The sequence below is a fragment of the Lepisosteus oculatus genome, chromosome 26 (genome assembly GCF_040954835.1).
Source record: "Lepisosteus oculatus isolate fLepOcu1 chromosome 26, fLepOcu1.hap2, whole genome shotgun sequence".
Classification (NCBI taxonomy): domain Eukaryota; kingdom Metazoa; phylum Chordata; class Actinopteri; order Semionotiformes; family Lepisosteidae; genus Lepisosteus; species Lepisosteus oculatus.
The window spans coordinates 7,022,122-7,040,439 of NC_090721.1; the positions used below are offsets into that span (position 1 = coordinate 7,022,122).

Below are 18,318 nucleotides of genomic sequence, written 5' to 3' on the forward strand. Positions count from 1 at the left end.
ATTGTGTACAAAAGATCAAATTAAACGAGTGGACTTTCTGCACCAGCTTAGTTTTAAATGGCTTCACTGGTCGCAGCCAAAGGGGTTAGAACCAGTTAGGCATTGATTTACCCCCATCAATTGTAGTATTGTTGTATAACTTAACAGCAATCCAGTTATTGCTGTGCTTAAGGATAACTAGTAATGTATCTTCCTAGCTCTGGAATGCTTGTATCTTCTTTTTACAGGAACTTTCGCGTGTGTATGACATTTAATTTCTGCTGGTTTAAATGGCAGCAGTATTTCAGTCTTGCAAAATGGCTTTTAAGTACAGACACCGCTGTGGCAAACAACAGAACAGTCCAGTACAGTTGCCTCAGGGGATAGGAAGTGTTTTATACATTCTGGAAAAGCTGGAAGATTATAGTCTTAAAGTTTAGGCCTAAAGCATGGAGACAAAGCAGAAATTGAAGTGTATAATACTGGTACAGCAGACGTCTCAAAACTGGGACATTTACTCAAATTTAAAATTATTTACATTTGACAGGTTCATTAACTTTGGTATATTAAATGAACTGGAAAGGGAGTGAGGATAAGTTGATTGGGAGGGGAGATTAACATAAGGGCTATGTAGCGTCTTGGAAAACCAGAAAAGGCCATGGGAAATTAACCATCTGTTAATCTCACTGTTCACTTTACACTGCCCCATTATCAACCAGTAAGACCAAACTACGTGTACAGATGAGTAGCAAATGATTTGAAAAGTTACGCTTGAAAGCCTGCTTCATACTGGAAAACCACTGTCACATGTTCCCCTCTGCTATATAGTGATGGTGCAGAATTAGAACACAGAAACAGCTCTAACATGTGACCACTGCTATAACACTGCTGCAGAATACAGAGACCATTGATTGATTCTTACTTTCTTATTCAACTATACAGTCTTCTGTGATCTGCACCATTGGTCTGTTTTAACTCTCCTTAAACATGCAGCCTCACAGACTGCGTGTTAATGTTTAGGTACATTACAAGGCCTCTGCAGACCTAATCTTTCTAATCTGCCTAATCAACCTCCACTGCTGCCCTTCGGTTAGCAATCTACTGATTAAGCACACTGCACAGTGACAATGTCAGCCCGACTCTTGTTCACCAGGAACATGGAGATTTTATCCAACATTGCTTGAATTACCTACATCTGAAGAATTCATCCTGATACGGCATGTATGTGTGACTCTGGTCATAGTGATTTCTGGTCTGTGAAGTTGCTTTAATAGGGAAATGACAGGGTCTTAAAACACTCTTTAATATTCATTAATGTCAGACAATTATAAAAAATGCTATATATTTCTCAATTCACTTTTATTAACAAAGAAGCAGATATAATCCACAATTTCCAAACCTCCATCACACTTCCCAAAACCCACAAAATCATTGAAATACATTCAGCCGATGATCCAATTTGTAGTACATGATCTCAAAATGAACCTGTGAAGATACCAGCACCTTAAAAACTGCTATAGGTACAGTGCACCTCTCTTTGTTCTTTCAGCTCTTTACAATGATCATCTCAGCCTGAAGCTCAATGACTTTTATAAAGATTCCTTCCCCCCAGAGACAAGGACAGTATTACTGAACAAAATCACAGAAGAGAGGCTTCGATCTTGGACAGTGAGGGAAACAATTCGGTCTGCATCTGTCAGTCCAGGCTCATGCACAGAAAGGAATTAATCGTCATGACAGTGTTTTGAACTTTCTGCTGTCATGACAATTATTTCCTTTCTGTGCAATAATTAGATCACCCACACTCTCCTGCATAATACTTCACATGATAAAAATCACAATGCTTTTTCTTAGACACTAGAAATTAGAGACATGACAGCACTTTTGCTGAAAAGAGAGATCGCTGTTTTGTGGCACAGCGGTGAATGTCTAGCATTCATGTGCATGTGTTCCAAAAAAAAAGGGATTGATCCATCGTTGTACAAGAGGATCTGTAATTTGCATGCATTCTCCCATAGACATTTAAACAGGAACAACCTCCCTCAAACTGAGAGAGAGCAGACCAGAGAAAATGACAAGAATTTCAATACTTGGCTATCTAGTCAGAGGGAACCTTGGTCTGATGCCTTTGTCCCTGAGTGTGCCCATTGTGCTGGCAGAGGAGGGGCAGACACTGCAGGGGAAATGTTGCTGCCCTCAGGGGATTGAAGGTAAGCGCATTAGGAGCATGAGCAAGGTCACAATTGAAGATGCCAGGTGACACATGACACAGCCCTGGAGAGGAATGCTAGCAAGGCAGGTCTGTCTCTTTTGTTGCTGCTGCAATTAAACAAACCTGCAAAAAATGAGGATCCATCCACACCCTGCCCTGATGGAGCTAGAATAATTAAGCTGGGTGTTTTTTTTTTTTAAATGTTGAGGAGGGCTATTCAAAGAACACGCATACAGTATGTGAGATGTTTTTTTTACCCAGCAAAAACCAATCAATAAATAATGGTAAAATGCAAGAATTATACCAATAGGGGAGCAGAGTAATTGGAGTAATTCCCAAGGCAAAGGGCTGACATGGTTTCAGAAGGGAAAGGGTGATTGCGTGTCTTGTCTTAGTGTGGGTTCCAAGGTTTTGAGTGGTCAGAGCTTGAGATTGTGTGAAACACTGGCCTGTCTTGTCCAAAGACCTTCTTTTCAGAGATTCGGTGCTACTCTAATGCAGCTCAGTCAGGCTTTCGACTTTGGGGTGAGCTGCTGCCCTTTCTGTTTCTTGAAGAGCATTGCAGTTAGCTGCCCGCTGATGACTGTCTCATGCGCTCCTGCAGAGCTGGAACACCGGGTTCTGGATGTAGTCGCTCATCAGTTAAGGTTAGGTAGCATTATTTGGTTCTGCATGTGATTTTCCAAAAGAACAGCCCCACACGATCAGTGTTTTCCAGGTGTTAAAATTAAAAAAGTTCTTAAAGGTTGAACTTTTCTATTTTGTTTTCATTTATATTGCGCTAAATCAATGCTATTTTAAAGATAGTTTTTTTTTTTAGTATTACAGTAATCATGGGGAGAAGGCAGGTCCCTATGAACTGAACAGTCAGGGTTCAAATCCCAGGTGAGACACCCGCGAGAAAAGTTCTTCACCCGAATTGCTCCATTGAAAAACCCAGCTGTACAAATGGGTGCGAATGTAAGTCAGACTGGATAGGAGTGCAAGCCAAAGAAATGAGTCAGACGTTGAGGTTGAGAGGGGAATAATAAGAAAGTTCTGTTCTTCACTCTGGCCTCTTCTGTCTCGCACAGGGGCTATACGATGAGCAGGGAGATTTCTGTCCAAAGCATACCACCGTCAAAGCTAAATAGAAATAGGACGTCTTGCTGCCCTCTTTTCGTATCCTTTGTGAAATGGTTTTGCTGATACTAACTGTGTGAAACTTGTTTCTCTTTTGGTTTCACGACACGTACTTATGCCGATGGGGAGTGATAGCCCTTACGGGTGTCTTTCAGCGTTGAAATTCTTTCTTCTGGTTTGCCGACATGGTCCATAAGCCTATGGGTCTAAGCAGCGTCTTGTGGCTCAAAAACACGGCAACAGTCTAGAGTACATCTAAATTACTTGTGGTGCTGGAGGCGCCGAATCTTTTTGGTCTTGGAACAAAAAAGACGATGAAGGGATCTGATGTGAGCATTCAAAATCCTTCAAGGCTTTGAGAGAGTCAGCCCAGCGGATTTCTTCAGAATCAACAGAGAAATAAGAGCTGGAGGATACTGGGCAATTGTCAGGCTCTTTTGAAGAAACGGCAGTATGAGATACTTGGATCAATCAGCTGCTACCTATCAAACAGGATTAGATGGGCCAAACAGCCTCCTTTCATTTCTAAGAAATTATTTGGCGGACCAGAAAAATATAACAGCTTTTTAACATAATGGATTGAGCGCTCAGGGGATGTTGTCACTGGAGCGATCTTGGACAGGGTGCTGAAATTTCACTTTAATCTCTGGTAGGTCAAAATAATATAACGTGCAGGGAGATTTTTTTCTTTCTTATTTATTAAGTTTTAGGAGCTGAGTTGCCCTCCTCATTTGAACACATCTTCTTAGCATTGAAATACTAAGCATGGGAAACATAAGATGCATGCGGTGCTTTTTAGCATCCTCTTAGATGTATCCAACTGAGCCCTGCTCTCTGAGGCCGTCTGTGTGGCGCAGAGGGATATTACTTCTGCGATCTTATCTTGGACAGCTTCTGAGAGATCAAGGACCATTCAAAACTTATTCGGGCTAACAGCTTTTCCTATTCCTCTTTTTTTCACGTTGCGATGCAGCAGTTGACCACGAGGTTTCAACACCTGGTCCGCGGGAGTCGAGGGCGCCGCCCTGGTTGTGTGCGAAAGGTCTTGTTTCGCTCTGCGTTTCATCCATCAGGAGGTTGGCCTCAGCCTTAGCAGGTTTGTTGTGCTTTGTTGTTCAAGCGAGGGGGCCCTTTAATTCTCATTTCTGTAAGTTATTTATGACGGGCTTGCTCCCAGCTCGCCCTGCTCTGGCAGAATGCCATGCTTTGGTCTGAATGGACTTTGTCTAAATGGGCTGCCATGCAAACCTGGCTGTCGGGGGTTGCTTTGTGCTTCTGTCGTTGGGAGGCTGATCACCTTTCCAGCCAGACGGGTGGGGAGAGGACACGAGCGGTAAGGCCCGGTGGATAAACCGCCACCCTCTCGATAACCACTAGAGGAAAGCCACAGTCCGCCCTGCTTTGGGCTGAGCGTGATCTGCCGTCGATCGAGACTGTCACTTTTTCATTTCTGCTGCGCTTGTTTGCGCCCGGGCACGGCCCTGGATCACTGCCTCACTGACGTGTACTTTGAACATCGGGGAGTGCACCGTCACTTGTGTGCTTCACTCTTTCTGGGTCGAGTGCACTTTCTGAGCGGTGCACTTTCCATGCTTTTAAGGACACCCTTATAAGATAGAGCTTTTGTCCTTTATCCCCATCGAAAAAACTGATTTTGTGACCTTGGGTTGCTTCTTGGCATTTTTGCCAATGCTGATCATGTGTCTGAATTCCAGAAATGCTGTTCCCTCTTGGTCTTTGGGAGTGGTTGCTTGAGATGAGATGGGGAGTGTGGCCGTGCTGTTTTTGTGTGGAACATGCCATACACAAGATTGTCTCAGCTGTGTCAAAAAAAAACCACACCCACTTATTGATAGGTGCCCTGTTGCTAAAAGTGAGAACTCTGGGGAACAGGACTGCAAAGCCATTAATTTAATTTAATGGTTTCTTTTCTGACATTTTCAAGTTTTAGAGACCGAAAGAGACACGGAAAGGTGTGAGTAACACTTGTCGCCCTGAGGTTTAGTGACTCCTGTTTGCACAGTGCTACTGGCGTACAGAGCTGAGCACTTCACAGACGGGCTGGTATTTTTAACAGAGATGCAAAAGCTGTGGTTGTGCGCTTCACAATTTCAAAAACTGGTGCTGTTTCCGAGGCAGAAATCGCTCGCGTCTCTGGCAGCAGGGCAACTGCGCTGCTGGGGAGGGGGCTGTGTGTGAAGGGGCTTGCGTTCCCAGCTCCTGCCAAGCCTCATAACTGCTACACAGAAGCTACTGTTGTTTATTGGAGTCTTCCTGTTCTGCTGCTGGCAGGGATAATACAGTATTACTACAGCAACACATTCTGCTCCCGGGCCAAAACTGGCCGAAGACCAAGGAAAAAAGAGCAAGAGGGAGAGGGGGGAGAGGAGAGAAAAGGGAGAAAAACAGGATGTTGTAACTCTGTTGCTGTTCCTGTGCAGTCCCGAAAAAGAGTCATGGCAGAAAAGTAGCCTCTGCCTTTGTAGAGCTGGCCCCGTTTCTTCAGTGTGGCAAGATCTATCTTTTCATTTTGAGAAGTTTTTTTTTTTTTTGCGCCTTTGTGTTGCTCCTTTGGGCCTGCTCATTTCAGGAGCGAATTTGATCTCCCTCCTGCAGGCTGCGCTATAACGACGAGGATCAAGCATCAGTCGGGCTTCTGTGCTGTCTGTGTCCCCCGTGTGACTTTTTGAGCAGGACAGTGTTGTTGGAACCATGACTGGGGGGGGAGGGCAAAACCCGTTGGTTTGTAAAGAGTTGCAGTGTGTCGCACTTCCTCTGTGGATTTAAAAAAAAAAAAGATTACAAATGATTCAAAAATACTGCTCCAGTCCATTTTTTTTTATTTCTCACTGATTTCCCCCTCCCCCCTCTACATGGGTGTGTTTGTGTGGGTGGGGCGGGGGACTGGCTGAGGTTTCCAAACTGTGACCAGCAGGAGAGGGGAAAAAAAAAGGAAAAGCTGTAAAAATGGTTGAGTGACCCAAGGAAATTGGTTTGAGATAAGAATGCTTAGAATCTACCCCCCCAGCCTAGGCAGGCTTGAATCCAACACAGAATTTTGACTGATTCTGAGGACTTCATTAGGCACTAACATTAGGTCAGTGAAAGGTCATTTGATGGCATTTTGTTGCCTCATCTGTAGCCAAGTCCTACGTATCGAGTGGTACTGATGATAGTAAGAATCTGTGACTCATGTTCTTCTTCTGGTTTCACGAGCCTTGTGAACTTGTCATGGTGAGGACCTGCATTGCTTGCTAAGGTCCTCACGCCTTTCGTGGGGAACTGGGAGGATCTTCTGTGAGGGACCTTAAAAACACAAAGGCCGACGGGTAATTGCGTCCTCGGTGGGCAAAATATCTGCTGTTCCTCAGGAGACGTGGTGCAGCTTTATGCTGCCAATTGAAACGAAATGCCCTGGTTGAGGGAAAAAAAGCCTTTTCTACCAGGTGGGGCTGCACATTGGTGGTGGTGGAGGGGAGACCCCATTACCTCTAAAGCGCTTTGAGTGGAGTGTCCAGAAAAGCGCTATATAAGTGTAAGCAATTATTATTATTATTACCTGCCTGAACAGGGGGGAAAAAATTTATAAACACTGATGTCAAGAGACTTCACCTCTTTTTTTTTCTTCCAAACAGCCAAACTGTGCTGTGACGGGTGAGGTGATGTGCTGCAGATTGCTCTTGTTGGGGAAACTTGGCACCTAGCATGAGACTGATGTTCCAGTCCTATCTGATAGCTGCTCTGTCCTGAACCCCACTGTAGCTAGGGCATGCCCTTACCCGTGTAGAAAGGCTCCCTTTTCTGTCCCCGGCATGGCAGTGGCTGACGTGGGTGAGTTTCTGGCGCTTTGAACAGCTGCCTAATCGCAGGCCACCTGGGAATTGATAGCTGGGCCACTCATCCTTTCCTCCTGTGCCTCCCCAGCTGTTGTGAAGCTTGTTGTCCACTGGGCTCTTTTGCTCTCTCTGGGCTCTGAACGTGAAGGACAAAGCAGGTGAACTTGCGGGCTGCTTTGGCAGAGATCATGGAAAAAAACTGCCTGGCCTTGGCGTTTGTCAGGCAGTGGGGGTGACCGATTTGGTTAAATCGCTGCCTCCCGGTTGTCTGGGCTGCAAGCACAGAAATCTCGTTTTCTCATCGTTCTTAAGCCGGTGTCTATAAATGTGTTTTTTTTTGGGGATTGCTGCTTTTACAGAACCTGATTTGTTGATTGGCCTTCCAGCCTTGTGAGAAGAAGCGGTTTATAATTTATGTTTTTTTTTACATCCTTTTCCTGAAACGGAAACGTTCTGTTGCAGATGGTGTGTGGCAGCAGTTACAGCTCACACTGAATTACAGTCGGCCTGGACAGCAGGTATGAACGGTTCATTGCAAATGTCGTTGAATTAAAACTTTCAACTAATATAATCTTGCTCTGTCTCTTTGACACACGGCTTCCAGGCTGCTGTTAGTCACTTCTGCCCTCAGCCTTCACACCGTGCATGGGCCTCCTAAGACACGGCATTGTTATTTTATTTCAGTGATGGTGAGATAGAAGGCAGGTGAAAGATGCTGATGCTAATGAAATGAGTGAATAACTGCTCCTGTGGGGATCTGTGCCACGTCAGCTTTTTTTTCCCTACCTCCTGACACCCCCCACAGGCCTGCTGATGCCCTGATCCGCACTAATGGAGTCTGATTGTGCAGCTGAGCTGAGCCGAGCCGAGATCCGCGTCAGGGTGGGCCTGCTGTGTCCATCGAGACGTGTTTCTGCTCACTCCAGGCTCTTACGATATAATTCAATCAGTCCACTGATGTTATACATTGACATCGTTTTCAGGTCTGTAGCATTTCACCCTTACAAAGGAATCTGCTGCACTCTTCTATCCCAGAAGTAAATTTAAAGGTACACCTGTAAAAAATCCAGGACCACACTTAGGTTATCACCACTGCAGACTGACCTGGGGCTCTAGACCTGAAAGCACTACTTGTGTTTTCCAATAAAGCAGTCAGTAGGTTTAGTGCACAAGTGTTGAAAAAGAGAAGAAAGAGCTACTGTTGTGGCCTTAGGACACCGGATTCGGACACCACTGGAGAAACAGTGGGTGGCCCAACTGTACCTTCCCATCTCTGTACATAAAGAAATCAAATCAAATCAAATCAAAGGTTATTTATCAAATGCACAACAATACGGCGTGCAGCAGTGGTTGCTGCCAATGAAATGTCTTTAAAGCTACTCCCCGTCGGGGAATCGAACCCCGGTCTCCCGCGTGACAGGCGGGGATACTTGCCACTATACTAACGAGGAAGACAATCAGCTAGCTTGTAAGTCCTTTAGGTTTGGTTTACAATGTACTGTGCTCTTTAATCAATATTAATTCAATTGTTCGGAAATTTACAGTAGGCACCTGTGTTTCAATATGCTGATCCTCTCTTACGGGGGATGTGTTTGGTTAATTAATTACTTAATCTTAATGTCTTAACAAAGACCAGTTAAAGATCTTGTGAGAATGTAAGCCTTTGAGTATAAACAGCAAAGAAGACTGACAGACTCCTAGTGGTTGCGATTGTCTGAGCAGAACTGATTGATCTTTAATGACAGGGGCTTCGGTTCGTAATAAAAATTTCAGCAATGTGTGCAGTCAATAATAGATCACTCTGTATGCTTCTTTGCTTGTTTTTTTATCATCAGTTTCAGAAACTGAAGCTCCGCTGAAGCGTTATAAATGGACCCTTGTAATATTGGTTTATTTGCTGGAAATCCCCGTGTGGTTTGAGAATTAGCCCCGAACAATTTTTCTTGCTTTATTTTCCTCTCTCTTGCAGCGTGACCTTTTCAGCCACTTTCTTCTTCAGCTTTGTTGTCTATCACATCCAGACACAGACCAGCGAAAGCATTTTTTGGGCCTAAAAATACCTCTTACTTACGCACAAACGGGCACATGTCCTGAGTGCACAACAATATTTTCCACGTTTGCAATGACATGCTAAGAAGCCTGCTGTTTATTAATAGCAGTGCAGGTTGAGAATTCATCTTGGAGAACTGCTGAGAGCTCCCACTGTAGAAGCAGTCTTTATATAGTTTTTTTGTGTGCCGCTCAAACCAGTACTTAGTGTATTTTGCTTGCCATTTATCCTGTGAAGTATGTATTGACTGTCCTTTCCATTTCGTCAGCAGACCTGCAAATGTAAAAACTCTGAGTACCTTTCCTGATGTGTAGTACACCGCCTGTCTTTCCTATTTAAATACAGACACACACGCATGACATAATAAATTGGTCTAACTACGTCTTAATGGAAGCTGAACAGAAGCAATTCATTTTGAATGTAAGTGCTCATGCATGTGCTTCTGCGAGAGTGCCTGTTCGCAGCAGATGAAGGCTGGGCTGGCAGAAGTAGTCCTGGCGTTGTGCCTCAGCCCCCCTGCCTTGCAGGACATTGCATCTGTGTGCGAGTGGGAGGGAGTGGGAGCAAAAGCACAGCCTCCAAAGTTGGTTTGGTGCTGCCTCGTGCTCAGATCTCCGAAACGACATGCCCCTGCAGGTACTTCACACTGTAGCCCGGCTGTAGGAAGCTGGGGGTGTCCTGCAGTTGAAATAAGGGCCAGGCGCAGGACTGTCTGTCTGGTGGGACCTCGCCTGTGATCACACAGAGGCTGCTGGCTGCTAGCAATGCATTATGGAGAAGCTTCTGCCATTCCTCGCTGAGCTTGTTGTTCTGCGGCCAGCTCATCACTGGGGAAAGTAAAATATTGATTGTGTGTGCTCTTCTGACTTCTCAGCTAGAGAGCTGTCGGGCTATCAGCTGGGAGGGAAAGATGCTCTAAACTTTATTACAGTGGTTAGTATGACAATAGTGTGCTTAAGGGTCTTTGCCTTTAAAATTTCGTCTGCTCTGCTGTACTTGGTGGGTTTCACCTGTGTCGCCTGCGAATGGCCGCACTAGACCTCTGTCCTCTGCCGGTTTCTTTGAATGCTGTTGTTTCACCAGAAGACCACACACAGAACTCTCTGGTGGTGCGAGTTCCTGTCCTACGGTATAACATCCCTGAGGAAGGCTGTGCGCTGTCATTCAGATTCAAGACAGCAGTTCTTGACCGGTGTACTGTAATGACTCTGCAAGTGGTGAGAAGGATTTTGTCATCTAAGGTCTAGAAGCTACATCCATCATAATCCATGAATAATGACCTTATAGGATCTCAGGTATAGAAGGAATAATCCCTACAGATTCATTTTTATGCATTGGCTTCTTAATACATGCTTTATGGTTTATTATGGGTTGTAAAGGGAATAAGCATGTTCTGTTCATCCTGTCCGAGACTGGGTCCAGGACTGCAGGGCTACCAGAGCTTTTTTCTACAGTGGATCAGACAGCCTCTAAATTTAGTACGATTTAAAAAAAAAAGATTCCGATGTAATCTGAAAGCTAAAATAAAAACCAGTGTACACGTGGAGTTTTTTTTTCTGTGAAGCCTCACCAAGGGTGACAGGAGGTGTCAGGAAAGTGTGAGTCAGACCCTTGAGCTGCTCACCGCAACAGGCAGATACCACCGGGCTGTCTCCTCTCCATCTGAAGCCAGGGTGACGTCACTTTGCATAGGAAAGAGTACTTTTCTACACACGTGGGGCTTCGTTTTTTTCCCCCCATCCAAGGTCAGGGCGACTTTGTCCTGAGAACCAAAAATTTACTCCAGGCAGTTAGTGAAGACCTGGGGCATCCTAGTCTGCCAAAGTCTTCAGTTTTGCTACAACTTCACTACTTTATTGATCCAAACAAACACCACTTACAGGCCTTTGAGCAGCACAGATCTGGAAGGAGACTTGTAAATCCAGCAGGAATGTGTCTCTCGAGATCCTGGCTTAAACAAAACTAGTATCAGGGCCTCTCGTTCATAAAGGGCTTTGGTATTTTAATACCTTTGACACCTAAACCCTAGAACAAAGATTTGCATTTTGTAGCTGAGCGGTCAGGTGCAGAACAGTCCTAATTGCTTGAATGACCAATGCTTACGTTGCATACAGAGTTGAATCAGGAAAGCACTGTTACAAAGTATCCCAGTCTGAGACTATAGAGCAGTTAACAAGGTACATTTTTGTGCTCGCGTTAGTCCCTAAATATTTTTAAATGCTAGTATTTTTTAAAAGTTTATACTGAGCTTAACAGTCTCCGTCACCTTTTAAGATTTGCCGAGAGTCATACCATTTGGTACTTGTCCCAACACCTGCTGTGTGAAGTAACTCATGACATCTCTTTATCCCTAAATAAAAACAAGATTTATATTAAAAGCTGATTTAAAGCACTGTGTTGTATTTGTCTAGAGAAGCTGAGGAGGTGTTAGAATCTGGAAGATGCCAAACCAGAGCATTTAGGTGTCCATTTTATGTCTGCAAATTGTAAGCAGTCTGAAAATGGTTTTGCAGTTTGTTTTCAGTAAGTTAGCCAGTGGAAAGGAATGGACGTCGTGTCTGGGTGGTGGCCTTGTGTAACTGTGCAGATTCAAATGTCAAGAACAATATTCAAGACGGAGCTCTAATCTGATTATCTGTGAGCTATGCGGCGTGCCGAGATTTGGGGATTTTTTTCTTCCTGGAGATGGGGTGGGGAGGTTGTATACCAGATTTCTTAGAAATTTTAGTTCCCCATAGTAAACCAGTTTCTGTGGGTAAGGTTGCCTGAACCCAACCCAACCCAACCTCAGCTCCACCCCCTTTCCATTCATTTAACAATCCATTTCTGGAAAGGGGAGAGGGCAGCATGCAGAGAATTGCGCAAGTGTTCTGGGTTGTGTTTAATATTCTTTCCCCCAATTTTCTTTTTGTGTGTAAGTGATTCACATAAAAGCAATCCAAGTAATGGGATTGTGCATCACCTTTTTTTGCACAGACGTTACAGAATAATGATCTGTGTTTAAAATCTCTGCTCTTATATGAGGTATAATATACGTTGGCAGGTCCCTGGCTGTCTGAAAGGTGACTATGAGGTCTGCTGTGTTGCAGGAGTGCAGTAAGGATTCTTCTCCTTACTGCTAAGACTGGAGTGACCCGAGAGCACCTCGAAAAGCCCAGTCAGGGGCGGAGGGCCTACTTACCTTTGTACCATCACATACAAAGGCTCTTGGTGAATTGCACCAGGTACAGTGTTTGCAGACAACCCCCACCTCCTGGTCACACCCACTCTACCCCCCCTTCCAGAACCCAGTTCAGGAGGCGCTGAGGAGAGTACAGAGTACAGAGCTCAGTGATGATCTGTTTCTCCTGCTCGCTCCAGCTGCTTTATAGAACACATTACTGCACGCAGCCAGGGAACTGTCTGCTGTATCTGTCAGTCTGCACCAAAGGCAGCAGGCAACTTGCAGACTGAGTGAACAGATAAGGTTAGATACTAAGCAATCATCTCACAGTCCGATGGCACTTCTAAGGCTTTTTTTTTCTCCTCTGAGCAAGCACAGGTCTTTTTAATCCGCTAAGATGGGCTACCACCGTTAATGCATTTTCAAAAGTGAGAAATGAATCTGATATCCTGCCCAGTGCTTCCTGGGATAGGCTCCGGCTCCCCCGGCCACCCTGTTTTGGATAAAGGGGTTTGAAAACGGATGGATCCTGCTCGGAGTTTCCAGGTGGCACCCCCTGAAGTGCGAACCGCCATCCCTGTTTTCCCAAAACGGGCTGTTCTGCTCCTTGCGAAGTAAAAAGAGTTTTCCCTGCCCCGTCAGCTTGTTTGCGGCTTCTTTGACTGAGTGTTACAGGCTTCGCGGCGCTTTGAGGTTTTCGCAGTAGCTCATGTTTCCTCATCCCGCCTTCCCGTGTCCCCCTGTTACCTAGAGACAGCGGTTGCACTTCTTGACTGTGCACAGCCAGTGAGCTCATCTCCAGCTCCACGGCTACCCGCGATGCCGCAGTTTTTGCGCGCCGTGGGCTGCGGGTTTCGACTCGGGGCCGCTTGCATCGATGGGGCTTTTGCTTTCAGCGTCACACGGTCACGCTGAGAAAAGGCCGTTAGTCAAGCTCGTTTGTGAGAACCGGAGTTCGATGATTTAAAAAAAACAACCCCAACAACTGAACAAAGCAGACCTGGAGGGAGAGCCACTAGAGTTCACCTCTGCGGCCGTATGACGTGATGCTCAAATGAAGAACTTAACTGTAAACTGAGGTACAGCGCTCCTCAAGAAGATGGCTCTCCTCAATGCACTAGAGAAATTTCTCTCTAAGGACTTGCATGTTAGTGGGATAAATACCAGCTCCCTGCAGTACTTGCCTGCATGATGCACAAGGCCCGGCTGCTTTGTGCATGAAGTATTTGTCATTGCTCCTCACTGTTCTTGGTGTTGTGTGGCACAAACACATCTGTATCAGGGCAGGACTCTAAATAAATAAAGTTGCCTGTCTTAAATTTCTCTATAGTATGCAATACATGAAGAGGTTGTTATTATGTGGTTGTTTATTATTTGGTTATTAGTTAAGTGGTTGTTAATACTGCTTTTGTTAAAACTGTGCAATGAAGCAGTGGCAATGATGTTTTTTTGCACATGCTTGTTCTAGTCATTTGCACTCACCCCACCCAGATCTGAATTGATATCGGAAGGAAAGTCCCTTATTTCCTGTCCTCCATCCACTACAGGGTAGGAGAGCCAAGCATTCCCAGAGCACTGCTGAAATTAGACCGAGGCCTCTCATTAAGTGGCGCAGAAGAATGCAGTGAGGACGAGACCTCTGAAGGGTCTGGATGGCCTCGAGCCCTTGGTTAGCGATCTGCGTCACTGAACTGTTGAACTGACGGTTTGGAAAGAACAGTCCCAGCGGGCAAAGTCTGTCAGGCCTGGCTGCTCTCTGCACTGACCCCCTGTGCGTCATCACGCTGAGCAGCCATTGAAGGCAGGGGTGTGGGGCAGCACAGAGTGTCCTCAGCAGAGGCTGCCAAGCAGAGCGCTTTAGGTGCTTAACCACGCTCCTCCTTTAGAGAGTGGAGATTCCTCCGTGTGTGACCGGCACCGGTGAGTCCCCAATTCGGCTCTTGAAACCAGACTGCAGTTCACCTGCTCCCTTCACCCCTGAGGTTGTGTATCAACCAGCAAGATCTACTTAACACTCTTTAAAAGTGTTAATAGTAGCACTCGACCCGCCGCATTGTTCTAACATTTTTTTTTAGAGGAGATATTTGCTCAGCTATTTTTTTTTAATTGCAAGGCTAGGCTAGCTCCACAAAGAGGAACAAAGGGACTGACGTGGTGTATTGCGATCAGGCAGTTTACAAAAGGTTTCGGATGAAAGCACAGAAAACAAAGGAAAAAGGGGGACATCTGCGTATCACTGCGGTGCTCTGGCTTTGAGTTTTGGCCCCGGCTGTAAAACAAAGGGGTGACTGGGGGGTGGTGGTCCCTGGTCAGTGCAGAGCGGTCCTCTTGTCTCCTAGCCTCGCGCTGAACTTTGCAGCTCCCGGGCAGCCGATGATGTCACAATGGCCTGCCTTCAGCAGCAGTGTTCCAGTGACACTCGGTTGCCATGCCAGCCACGCAGACGCCCCCCTGAGAACAGGCTGCAGCTCGCGGTTCTTCTTCGAATAATCAGGGCTATTTTTAGAGAGCGCCGTTTGCTTGAGGGGAAAGTGGAGAACAAAAAAAGAGCAGGATCCCTGGCAGCTCGTGTTAAGATGTGTTTTATTGTCCTGCCTCCCGTTTACAACTTAGAAGTTGAAATGCAGTTAAAATAAAAAGCCATTTAGGCTGGGCATAAGTGTATCTGCGTGCTGAAGGCAGCCCTGGAAATTGGGCTTTTGGCAGAGGAATGAAAAGAACCTGTCTGTCTTCTTGGGTGTTGTGTAACTGCAGCTTATTTCTTTTTTTTAGTATTGTACAGATGGCTGAGTGTGTGAAGGTGTAGATGAAGGTGGCAGTAATTCAGAGACAAATAACAGCTCAAAAACATGTCTCTGGTTTCTGAGATTCAGGCTTCAGTGAGCTTGTAAAAAAAAATGTGTTTTGAGACAAAAGAGGCTTTTGCATTGTCGGGTATTTTTGTTTCTATTACTAGTTTTACCGCTAATATGCAGTAGTATAGGATAGAGAGATGTCGGCACCCTCCGCCCCCTGGCTGGCCTTAACAAGCACTTTGATGTCTCCTTCTTCAATGCAGAGTAGTAGGAGAACATGAAATGTGTCTTTATTTCTCATTCCTTGGTTCTGCTGTCATTGTGTAGGTGAGAATTATAGGACCCATTAAAAGCAATTAACTTGGTATTTTGCATAGAAATTGCTCTGCTGCTGTGCCCTGGGAGTGTTGATGCAGGGATGGAATTGTTTTTCAGGACGGAAAGGGCCGCCGCGTTGAGCATTCCTCAGTCATATTAATGTGGGGTGAGCCGTAGGGTGGTTTCTCCGTGGGGCTCACGGCTCACCTGCGGTCCCCCCTCAACTCTGTCACTGCAGTGGGCTCTGTGGCTCATCTGCTCCTGCCCCATGGTCTCCGCTCCTGCGGCAGTCCGTCGGCTCGCCCATGTGACTCGTCGCCATTCAAAGCCCCCATCTCTGAAAGGCTGTGCGTTCACACGCAGGAGTTCAGCTCCGGTGGGGGGCTGGGGGCTGGGGGGGTTTCCTCTGCCGACTGAATTCAAAGTCAGGGGAAGTTAAAATGTTGCTTTTTCTGGTAGGAAGAATTTGCATTGACCAGAAAAGCGTGCTAAGAATGCTGTAGCTTGCATTCTTGAAGAGGTGAGCGCTTGACGTGAGGGCGAGAGGGCAAGACCGCAGTGGCTCATGGACCACGGTATCCCAGCAGCCATTACTCGCTTCTGCCCCAGCTCCTTGTAGCCTGGTCGGGCCAGATCTGGGCGATAAATGTGGTTTCTGCTGTGAGTGGTTGACCAGTAAGGGACACTCTTCCCTCCAGATCAGACTTTCCCACCAGTCCCCCAGTATGGCTGCCAGAAACACTGCCATCCTTCTGAGGAGAAGTTGAGCAGAAGTCCTTGCTGCTTGGTCATTAAAGATCCCTTTGCACTGTTTGTAAGAGTACGGGGGTTAACCTGGGCTTGTGCTGACTGGCCTCCTTAAAACATCCCTTTAGTGCAACTGGTGAAACAATGTCTCACTTCATCACTGTAGAACATGGATTTTTGTTAATCTTGGGGTCAGTGTCAAACTTGGGGTCTGTATGCTGACAAACCACCTGCTCTGTCCTTTTAAATGTTGTCTATCTGATATTTAATCAATAGACCATTCATCGCTTATAGTAATTTTTAACACAAAGCCTTGCATTTCTTGTTTAACTGGTCTTAATATTGTGCAACTCCTCTTATGCTAGATATGAAGCCTTTTCTAGTTGACATTAGCACCTTTTATTGCTTTGTTGTTACATTTAACTTTTCTCTACATGAATGATACCAATATTACCTGCATGGTCTCCATCCCTACCTGAAGCTCTTTGGTATCTTAAGTGCAACATCCTTAAGTTTCCAAATGTTGCCATGAAAAGCTGACCCTGTTATCCTTTGTCTCCCCCTGCAGGTAAAGCTGGTGAAGTACATTTGCAAGCAACTGCTGTGCAAGCAAAAAGTGCCTGCGAGTGAAAGGTCCCAAGCTCTGGACAGCTACCCACGGCTCAGGGACTGGCTGAGAACCATCAACCTGCGTTCTGAAGTCATACAGGTGTGTGTGTTGGGGGGGGCTGCTGGAGGCATGTGGGCTCATGTAGACGTCTCCACTCTTGTGCAAGTACAGGTGAACTCAGGTGGTAGTGCTTCTCCTGACCCCTGTACATCGTGCCTGATCCCTTCCAAGGGGGGAGAAAGCTTAGCAGGTGTTTTGGAGGCTCAGATCTCTCGTGACTGAAGAACCCATAGAAACGTCCACTTTCTGGTTGCCCCGGGGATGAAAGGGTCATTTTGAAAACTGAGAGAAAAGAACGCTGGAGGTGTAAGACGCCAGCAGCCATGTCACCCTGCAACTCACAATTGGCAGTCCGCTGAAGCCCAGCAGGTGTGAGCCCAGTCAGTACCTGGATGGGAGACCTCCTGGGGGAAAACTAAGGTTGCTGCTGGAAGAGGTGTTAGTGGGGCCAGTAGGGGGTGCCTGACCTGTGGTCTGTGTGGGTCCTAATGCCCCAGTATAGTGACAGGGACATTATGCTATGAAAAGGTGCCGTCCTTTGGATGAGATGCAAAACAAAGGTCCTGACTTTCTGTGGTCATTAAAAATCTCAGGGCGTTTCTTGAAAAGAGTAGGGGTGTAGTCCCCGGCGTCCTAGACAAATTGCCCATTGACCTTTACCAATCATGGCCTCCTAATAATCCCCATCTCTGAACTGGCTTCATCACTCTCCCCCCCACTGAGAGGTGCTGTCTGGGCCGTGTACTGGTGCACTATGGCTGCTGTTGCATCATTCAGGTGGGGGCTGCACACTGGTGGTGGAGGGGAGTCTTCATTACATTTAAAGGGCTTTGAGGGGAGTGTCCAGAATATAAGTGTCTGGAATTATTATTATAAGAAAGGAAAAACAGAATCGGCTCTAAAAAAAAGAAAAAAGAAGCGAGTGTAAAAGGGAGTTGGGAGTGTTTTGCGTGATGGTGACAGATGGGGGAATCGATTGCTTATGTCTGTTTGCTTTCAGTGCAAAACAGGAAGCGGCTGTTTGAATTTCCTGTGGTCAAATGAATGGGCTGCTCAGTGTGGGTCACAAACACTTCTGCTGTGTCTGAAATAGGATGCGTTCATACCATTAATGGACAAGGGCAGGCAGTGGTGAAGAACTTAAAACGTGGGCTACTCAGTGCTTGTCCTCAGGGTTTTCTGTTTCTGTTTTGGCAACATCCATTTTCCATTTGCATCAATCATCCTCTTGTTTGTGTCTTTTCCGCAGTCTTTGGCTCTCAGGACGTTCCAGATTTTAAGTGAGGTGTCTTGAAAAGTGAGGCGAGGTAGAAGTTTAAAAGACAAATCCTAAGATCACCCAACTGTTCAGGACCGTAAAAGAACGAAAGGACTTTAAACAAGCAAAACAAACACTTTGCTTATGTAATGCAGATCCCAGCTGGAG

The 18,318-nt window shown here is 45.9% G+C and overlaps 1 protein-coding gene and 1 non-coding gene across 9 annotated transcripts in view; one reads left to right on the plus strand and one right to left on the minus strand.

The window, feature by feature from the left end:
• LOC102683007 (kinase suppressor of Ras 1) overlaps positions 1 to 18,318 on the plus strand; it is a 56,515-nt gene that overhangs the window by 10,192 nt on the left and 28,005 nt on the right. For all 8 annotated transcript variants that reach the window (XR_011183691.1, XM_069184108.1, XM_069184103.1 and 5 more), the window contains exon 2: positions 16,791 to 16,931. Coding sequence is in view for 7 of the 8 variants with exons in the window: in XM_069184108.1 (XP_069040209.1) it covers positions 16,791 to 16,931 (141 nt within the window). In the remaining variant the exon portion in view is untranslated. The remainder of the gene's footprint in view (positions 1 to 16,790; positions 16,932 to 18,318) is intronic.
• Positions 8,529 to 8,600, minus strand: trnad-guc (transfer RNA aspartic acid (anticodon GUC)). The gene has a single exon. It is a non-coding gene; the product is annotated as a tRNA-Asp (tRNA).